Below are 9842 nucleotides of genomic sequence, written 5' to 3'. Positions count from 1 at the left end.
ATTAACAATGGTGGTTGTATTACATATTGATATCTTCAAAGTGGCTTCTCATGAAAACAGATATAGACATGCAATACTGGTCAACCAAAGATAACGTGATATTGTGAAGACTTTGTGTGCCCTTCTTGTACACAATAAACTATACAATATTCTTTGTAAGACACTGTTATTTATAAGATGCATCACTGTTTTAAAAACAACTCTGGGGAGTTTCTAATGGGCTGCAACAATAATGTCAGCATAAATTTCAAAATGTATTCTGATTTCAGAAATGTTAAAATATGAATAGATATTAGAGTTTAAGAAATAAAATGTATTTATTATCTAAGAAATGTGAGAAAGTTTATTTGAAAGACTCTTTGATATTATTTTAGAGGAAACTACAGTATCAGCATGATGTTGTCTTTCATCTTTTGCTTCCCAATTCTTCTCAGGGACGTCTGGCAGCTGCCTTCGTCACTTCAGTACCATGCCTTTCATGTTCTGTAACATCAATAATGTTTGCAACTTTGCTTCAAGAAATGACTATTCTTACTGGCTTTCTACTCCAGAGCCTATGCCAATGAGCATGGAACCCCTGAAAGGTCAGAGCATCCAGCCATTCATCAGTCGGTGAGGCATTGGATTTGCTTTCGTTTGTACCAATCTCCAGTTAGTTTAGTTAGTTACAAATCAGTCTAAGCTAGTAATCTGATGATATTCCTCCTGGGTTAAGTAGACAGGTTTGGTTTTTAATATTCAATTCAGTATTAGCTTAATCTCAAATTTTGGGGAAATTTGCACTTGACTAGACCTTATGATATACATAGTATAATATACAAAGAATCCATAATCATTGGGCATATATATATATATATATGTGTGTGTGTGTATATATGTGTGTGTGTGTGTATATATATATATATATATATATATATATATATATATGAGATACAACAAGTTGGGGTTATGTACTATAATAGACCAGATAAAAATGTTATGAAAGTGTAGGAAAAGGGATGCAGTACTTAATTCTCCGTGGAGAAATCTGTGATGAGTATATGACACAAATGTGTTTTAAATTGGCTTCTCCTTGCCTAGCATAGTGGTCCACGCCTGTAAGTGTATGGGCTAAAAAACAGACCTGAGGGTCAATGGAACAGACTGAAAGAAGCAGCCACAACCACAAACACACTCAGCCACATAATCTTTGATAAAGGGGCCAAACAAACTCACTGGAAGAATGATAGCCTCTTTAATAAATGGTGCTGGAAAAATTGGCTTGCCACCTGCCAAAGACTGAAAATAGACCCAAGTCTATTACCATGTACCAAACTCAAGTCAAAATGGATCACAGATCTCAATATTCAAACAGAGACAATAAATCTATTGGAAGAGAAAGTAGGTAAAAACCTTGAAGACATAGGCATAGACAGAGAGTTCATCAACAAAAACCAAACTGCACGTGAAACACTTGAAAGAATCAACAACTGGGATCTCATCCTACTAAAAAGTTTCTGCACATCTAAAGAAATCACCAGCAGAGTAAAAAGAAAACCCACAACTTGGGAAAAAATTTTAGCTGACTGTCCCTCGGATAAAGCACTTCTATCTAGAACATATAAAGAATTTAAAAAATCACCCCCCCAAATTCAAAGACCCAATCCAAAAATGGGCAGCTGAGATGAATACACACTTCTCAGATAAAGAAATACAAATGGCAAATAAATACATGAGAAAATGTTCAACATCATTAGTCATTCAACAAATGCAAATTAAAACAACACTGAGCCTCCATCTCACCCCAGTAAGAATAGCTAGCATTAAGAAATCAACCAATAACAAATGCTGGCGAGGCTGTGGAGAAATAGGAACCCTTCTCCACTGCTGGTGGGAATGCAGACTGGTGAATCCACTGTGGAAATCAGTTTGGAGATTGCTCAGCAAACTAGGACTAGAGGTCCCATTCAACCCAGCTATTCCCCTTCTGGGTATTTTCCCAGAAGATCTAACAACATCATATCACAGCGATATATGTGCACCCATGTTCATAGCACAATTTGTAACTGCTAAATTGCAGAAGCAACCAAAGTGTCCATCCACGGAGGACTGGGTAAACAAATTGTGGTACTTTTATATAATTGAATATTACTCAACTATAAAGAAAGATAAACTTGAGGCTTTTATAGGTAAATGGTGACAACTAGAGACCATACTCATAAGTGAAATAAATCAGACCTGCATGTGTAAGCATCATATTGCCTCACTAGTGTAACACCTTAAAGAGTGAATAAAAACTAGGAGCTATGAAAGACATTGTGAAACGAAAGGAAAATGCTCAAAAATAAAGGGCAACGGAGGTGTGGGTAAAGACAAGGGAAAGAAGGGGAAATTATGTAACTATGTATATACAGGATAGCTAACATAGTTGAACTATTATTTCTATTTCTTTCCTGAATCAGTTAATGATTACTTGATTGATCAATATTGCTTGTCTCTGTTTGTTTTCATGAGAAACCACTTTGAAGATATCAACATGTAGCACAACAAGCATTGTTAATTTCCTACCACTGTGTTTGTAACTCTGTATTGTTTGTATTGTTCTTTTGCTATTTTGTAAATGGTTGTCTGTTTGTTAATGTGTTTTCCTCCTTTTATTTTTAAAATAAATTAAAAAGAACATTACAGTGATTGAAAAAAGTAATAGTGAGATTAGAAATAACCATTTTTAAAAACTCCCAGCACTCAGGAGACTGAGGCAGGAGGATTGTTGCGAGTTTGAGACCAACCTGGGCTACAAAATGAGCTCAAGGCTAAGCTGAACTACATAGTGAGACCCGGTCTCAAAAAGACAAAAAGAAATTGGCTTATCCTTGATGGACTAAAAGGACTTGAGGCACAAGCACTTATAAAGGGGAAAGACATCTAGGTAGAGAAAATGATAATGGGTAATAACATAAGTCTATAATGTAGTATTTAAACATTGCATGGGTTATCAAGACTGGAAAGTTTGGGGCTGGGGATTTAGCTCAGCGGCAAAAGCGCCTGCCTGGCAAGCGCAAGGTCTTGAGTTCGGTTCCTGGTACCGGAGAAACCACCCCCCCGCAAAAAAAAAAAAAAGACTGGAAAGTTGGCTTGGGCTAACTTTAATTAAGTGAAATGGTAGAATGCTTCCAGTGTGAAATTGTAGTTTGGAATGTATTTGTTGCATTCTGAGTCCCCATGTTTTAGCTATGCTTCAGGGAAGATTAAAAAGCCATCAGTGTGTAATATAGATTATAGAAAGGATAGTCCTGAGGCAGAAAGACTAGTTATATTGAAGGGTATCACTATAGTTCTGATGTGAATGGATTGGATCTCACATTGGGGGACATGTATCACATTATTCAAATTAATAGGGGTTGGCAGTTGCTTGGCAGTGGGATGGAGCAAGTGACAGTTGAAGTCTAAGTAACTAAGAGAAGAGTGGTACCACTAAGAATTTTCCTGAGGAATTGCCATCCTGGAACCCTAGTTTAACTCATCTCCTAGGAATGCTGGGTAGTGCTACTTCTGTTCTGATTATGAGGCAGGATTCTAGCAGCTGTAAAGGATGAGTCACTGAAAAAAATCTAGCTTTTTTGACATTTAATCTAAAGACTAAACTTTCAGTAGCACATTCATACTTTTGGGATGGTGAGGGGGATAATGAGAAAGAGAAAGAAGAAGGAGGAGGAAGAGGAGGGGAAAGTGAGAGAGGAGAAGGGGAGGAAGGAGAAGAGGGAAGACTTTTGTCAGTCTCAATTTGGGGGAATAGACTGTTCTCTAAATATATAGATAAACTGTGATAAATTGACCTCAGTCAGATTTCAAGAAGTTTCCTCATGCTCTTTATTAAAGATCGGATAGACTTATCTGTATTTTCTTCATTGCTACTTTACTTGATTTGATAGACTAAACCGTATCTCCAAGTGCCTGAGTACTTGCCCAGAATTCTGGGTATATTGCACTTACCTAGATATGGCCAAGTGGTTGATCAATGTTCCTGTGACCAAGAATAAAAGGTGGAGATTAAGAAAGCATCTACTGTCTTTCCCAGTTTACCAGACATTGGTTTTAGCACAGTTGCAGCATTGCCATATGTCTACCCTCCACTTGGGCAGTTTGACAGCAAACAGTATGTACAATACGCAAAGCCAAAGTGGTGTCAGCTATGGCATTGACTATAGCATGTATGAATCTGGATTTAGGGCAGTTTGAATAAAATGCTACAGAAGTGGTTCTGCTTTTTTTTGAAAATGTTTACATTTAGTGTATAATTTTATTATGTATATTGGGAGACAGTACTTACGCAAAAGCAATACTCAAAGGGAATTCTCTCCTTTTCTGAGCCTTGAAGACATCTTAATGGGCCTCTCTACCAGGAAGGCTTCCAAAGACGAGGACGTACTCATTCTCTCGCACTCATGCTGTCCTCTCACCCTTTCCCTTTACTAGATGTGTGGTATGTGAAGCTCCAGCTATGGTGATTGCAGTTCACAGTCAGACCATCCAGATTCCTCATTGTCCTCAGGGATGGGATTCTCTGTGGATTGGTTACTCCTTTATGATGGTATGAAACACACTTTCTTGCCTTTTCTTCATAGCTCACTCTCCATCATATGTACATTTCTCCCCAATTTGAGGAAGTTCTGTCACTTCTATGCAGCAAGAGTCTTGATGTTCACATAACTTCTGTCTAAGCACTGTGTTCTCCCTGACACATTTTCTGTAAATATTTTCATAATCCATCTGTTGGTTTTATTGTCTATCCCTGATGTGAATGCTATTCTCACTTCTAGTTCCAGTCTCCTTCACTGGATTTGAGTTTTTGGCTAAGCTAGGTACACATCACTGGGTAATCACTAAGATATTGTGGCACATGAGTATAATGGCACATTTTTCTTTGTCTGTTCTAGCATACAAGTGCAGGGGCGGAGGGTTCAGGTCAAGCACTGGCCTCACCTGGTTCCTGTTTGGAAGAGTTTCGTTCTGCTCCCTTCATTGAATGTCATGGTCTAGGAACCTGTAACTACTATGCCAACTCCTACAGCTTTTGGCTGGCAACTGTAGATGTATTGGACATGTTCAGGTAAGGTGCTGTGGGTTTAGTTTAGGTCCAAAGCTTCCTTCAGAGATGCTGGGGAAGGCAGAAGCAATTCATGGATGGTTTTATCCCCAGCATATTGTTAGGAATATATTAGACTGTGTCCTTGATTCTTGCTTCTCTTCCTCAAGCTCCTAAATCAGGATGGAAAGACAGACCTAACTGATATTGGGTAAATAGGTACCTTCCAGTAACAAAGCAGACAGAGACAAGGAAAGGTTAGATGACCAGCTGAGTAGTAAAAGTCAGCAGCTGTCCTACTAGGATGAAGCCACCTGCGGAATTGAAACTGTCCCTTGTGTTCTCTCCTCCAATCCAATGTTCTCTTGTCAGAGATGTTTTAAAGGTTCTCCTTGAAGGGTTTGGATGAGTAAAATCATACAGAGTACATGCACCTCAGGATCCTTCAATCTATTGCATTTGTTTTCAGGTTAAATTTATTTAGTTTTTAATTAGCGCCCGCTTACAGTACATAATGATTACATTTATCATGGGGAGTGGGTGCATAGTCATAACACACCTTAATTCTTTTTTCATTCTCTACTCCTCCTAGCTCTCCCTGCTCCTTCTATTTCTTAGTCCCTTTCCCATTTACAAAAGCTCTGTTTCCATTCTTTTCTTTCTTTTACTTTTCATATCCTCCCCACCATCTCTTGCCTCCCTGACCATTTAAAAAAGATCTCACTACTTCCTATTATCTATCTTTTATTTTGCTCTTCATTTATATTTTGGGTTTGTCATGTAAGAAGAACCATGCAATATTTAAGATGTGTCTGATTTATTTCACTTAACATTATGGTCTCAAGGTACATCCAATTACCTAGAATGCTTCAAGTTTATCCTTTTTAATGGAAACATAATACTCCACTGTGATAAATACCACATTTTCTTTATCTGTTCATCTGTTGATGGAAGTATTCATCTGTTGATGGAACTATAGTTGATGGGACTATTTCCCAGATTTGGCTATTATAAATTGTACTGCTATAAACATGGGTATACATATGTCATGTAGTGTGATAACTTTAACTTTTGGGGCACTTTTTTATCTGTTGGTTCCTTTGAATTATCATTACTTAATACTCTCGTTTCTCTTCAGATGGTATAAATCTTTTGCCTTTTGAATTATCATTACTTGCCGTGTTTTTCCATGATCTTTATCATGTGTCAGTCATCAGTTACCTGAATCTCTTTCCTTATATGAATATTAGAAAAAGGTATCAGACAAAGAGAAGGAAAGATAAATGTATGCAAACAAAATAATAGCAGAGAGAACCGTCATAAAAATACCCATGAGCAGTCAGGGTTCTTAGCCAATACCATTCGCTAATATAGATCATATTGGTCAAAAGTAAACCACTAAGTTATCAGGAGAGCTACTTCAAAAAGAGATGAGTATTTGGATATTACTTTGAAGAGAGTATAGAGTTAAAATACCAGAAAAGATAAAGAATTGAAATCAGAAAAGATGAACCTCATTTTCTCGTTTCTTTTTCCTCAGTAAGCCTCAGTCAGAAACGCTGAAAGCAGGAGACTTAAGGACACGTGTTAGCCGATGCCAAGTGTGCATGAAGAGGACATGACGTTTTGAAGAATCTCTGTGTGCCTGAAAATGTGTGAGAGAGATATATTATACATCAGATGCCCAGGATGCGATGCCTCCCTCTCCCCAACTTTCCCACTGCTGCCATCAATGGTGCTACTACACATGACCAAGACAGCATGCTGATTATTAACCATGAAGATTCCAATGTACCTCAGCCATGTACCAGAGCAAGACCTCTGTGATTTTTCTATGAAAGAAATAAGGACATGAATTTTCTTTTGGGGTTCAGAATGACTTTCTGTAAGGATTATAAGACGACATTATATATTTTGCCCAGTTACTAAAATGGTACCTTTAAAAATCAATTAATAGAAGAATCACACTGAGTAAAATAAAAGACTGCAGTTTGAGGGAAGAATTATTTTTCATGGTGCTACTAATCCTACTGTATCCCAAGTTTTTAATATAAAAGTATTAAGGTTATTGTGCTTTGTAAGTAAAGAATGTTTATATTGTATAAACAACCTTTTAGGTCAAAATGTTGAGTCATTTAGGTGTGACCTGGCATGAATCACTTTTTACAGAAAACGTGAGAAAGCCTAGAATACAGACAGCAGGATTTTATATGTGAGGGAATTTATACTCTGCCATAAAGTTACTACTGAGGTCAAATTTAAGTATTCTTCCCCAATTTATTTGATTATTTTAAAAAGTAGATTGTCTTAGTGACTTTAAAATTTTAAAAGTTCATGCTCCATACCAAATTATAATATCCAATGGAGCGTTTTTTTTTGCTGTGTTCTCCAAAACACGCTTGAAACCAAATGCCCCTTGTTTTAAAGTTTTTTGCATCTTATTTTTGCTCATCCCAGACTGGGCAAATTTCTCCCCAATTTTGAAAGGCAGAATTTACCCAAAAAATGTAATGACTCTTTTCTTGGTGCTTCTTATGTAAAAATTCCTCACTTGTGGTCGCATTTGTATAAGAACTGGGAAGACAATACTTGGTTAATCATCTTTTTCAACTACCAAAAAAACCAATGGATCTTTTTACCCTTTTTATTTTAAATATTTTATTATAAATAGTCATAGGATACCTTATTTCCTTACTTGTCACATTCTCACTGTTTTTTTAACCCACCAATATCAATGTAATTAAAGGTATATGTTGTAAGGATTGTTTGTTGTGTGTCTCTTCAGCCTATGTGTTAAAGCAAAACAAAAAACCTGCTTTCTTTCAGACAGACTACCATCTGCATATCAACAAATGTTCCTTTCTTGGGGAATTGGGTTTTGTAGACTGACCAGTCTGAAAGCTGATAGAAAACATATAGTAACACTTTTTCCAATGAAGCTAATCCATTGGACAGCATTTTTTGACATAATAAATCTCGACAACATTGTGTTGATGACTGAGAAAGGGAGAACTAGTTTCTGTTTGGAGAATTCATTAATAATGTTTAAAGGAGATTAGTGAGTTAATATTCCTAATGATTAAGAATGAATCACATGTAGCTCTCTAAAGTAGTCAAGGACTTGCTAAAAATAAGAAGCACTAAAACCCTTGATAATATAATTTATATTACATCTACAATATAAAACAACCAAAACATTTTGCAAATTGTAATCCTTAAAATGAAGCCTTACAAAATCTAAAGCTTAGAGTCTATAGTGGTTTGGGATGTAAACAGTGGTAAGTATCTAATAATTTTATTGATTTGGGTTAGCCAGTTGCAAATTTTAGCTTTAGTTTTCTGTGTAATCTCATGCCTAAAAAAACAATGGATAGTTTTAACTAAAAACACAGATTCTTCAAAGTTCCTTGAGTTACAGTTGCAGAAACGAATTCCAGAGGTTTTGTTTGTAGCCTTCCCTCTCATTGAAAACCTTGGCTCAAGGTTTTCAAACCTTGGCTCAATGAACCCCCTACCTTTGAAATTACTGCATATACTTCTAGTCTAAGTTCTTCTGAAATCCTCTTAACTCTCCCAGCTCTGCTGTTTTTGAGGTACACAAACCCAATCCATTTCAGTGCCTTAGTGTTGCTGACCCTTCTTTGTCAGTGGTTAATAAAAAATTATTCCAAGGTTATCTGTTTTGCAGTTACCTTTGGTGAGTTTTGTACTCATCACAGTTAATAGTTTTCCCACATGGATGACAATGAATGAGGTATACTGCTTAAACAGCTAGTTTGGTACAAATAGATATGTGTACCAGATATGGTTTTACCAGTTAATATTTTGAAATTCACATGTTACATGCTTGGCGCCAAATCCTCACGTCCCACAGTGATAGAGAAGAGTTGGCCCCTTACCTTTTGAAAGATATACTGCTGATATATACTTATTTAGAAGAAAACATCTGGTAGTACTTCAACGAGAGGATGGATGTATAGATATATAGATATCCCAGAGAAAAGTGTACATTCCTTCTGCTATTATAACTCATTAGCTTGATCTGCAGTCTAATGCCACGTTGATGTCATAATCATTGTTTCCAGAGTAAGTTACATTAGATACTTTGTAATCTTAGCATATCCCTCCCCCTAGTCAGATTTGAAAAACACTCTCCAGTTCTTGTGATGCTAACAAGGTTCTTTGCCTCAATTAGCATGGCTAATTGAAAACTCACGGGAGTGCCAAGCCATCAAAAGCTTATTCATAAATTTACACAAGAGGGCACTATTGTCTATAAAAATGAATCAGCATGTGTAAAGGTTTGTTGAGCTCCTTGCTAGTGACAGTGGTTTGGTCTGAAGTGTTCTCTCTAGATTCCTTGTTCTAAGACTCATGTATTATTTCAGCCTCATAAAAACCAGCAGTAAATATTCTAAGAGCTGACCCAGTTCTGCCCACATGCATCCCTGGATTTAACCCAGGACTTCTACATCCTCAGCCTTTTTTTATTTTGATACAGGGTATCACTAAGTTTCCCATTTTGGGCTCAAACTTGTGATTCTCCTGTCTCAGGTCCAAGAGTACTGAAAATGCAGCCATGCTCCACCATGCCCAGCTATTTACTTTTATTTTGAGACAGGATCTCATTAAATTGCCCAGGCTGGGTTAGAACTTGAAACCCTCCCACCTCAGCCTTCTAGAATGCTAAGACTATAGGCATGTGCTACCTTGCCAAGTTCATGGCTCTCTTCTTAAAAGCATGATTCCAGGTTGGCTCTGGGAGTGCTTCATGCAC

At 37.0% G+C, this 9842-nt stretch overlaps 1 protein-coding gene across 5 annotated transcripts in view; it reads left to right on the top strand.

Annotated features, from left to right (window-relative positions):
* The window catches only part of Col4a5 (collagen, type IV, alpha 5), a 240931-nt gene extending 233103 nt beyond the window's left edge, over nt 1–7828 (top strand). For all 5 annotated transcript variants that reach the window (XM_013504524.1, XM_005404675.1, XM_005404674.2 and 2 more), the window contains 4 exons: nt 435–612; nt 4456–4570; nt 4917–5089; nt 6606–7828. In XM_013504524.1, the coding sequence (XP_013359978.1) occupies nt 435–612; nt 4456–4570; nt 4917–5089; nt 6606–6687 (548 nt within the window). In that variant the 3' untranslated portion in view covers nt 6688–7828. The remainder of the gene's footprint in view (nt 1–434; nt 613–4455; nt 4571–4916; nt 5090–6605) is intronic.
* Nucleotides 7829–9842: the final 2014 nt, after the last annotated feature.

This window comes from Chinchilla lanigera, unplaced genomic scaffold, assembly GCF_000276665.1.
Source record: "Chinchilla lanigera isolate Chin_1 unplaced genomic scaffold, ChiLan1.0 scaffold00089, whole genome shotgun sequence".
In the NCBI taxonomy this organism is placed as follows: domain Eukaryota; kingdom Metazoa; phylum Chordata; class Mammalia; order Rodentia; family Chinchillidae; genus Chinchilla; species Chinchilla lanigera.
This window is presented reverse-complemented; position numbering and strand designations above follow the sequence as displayed.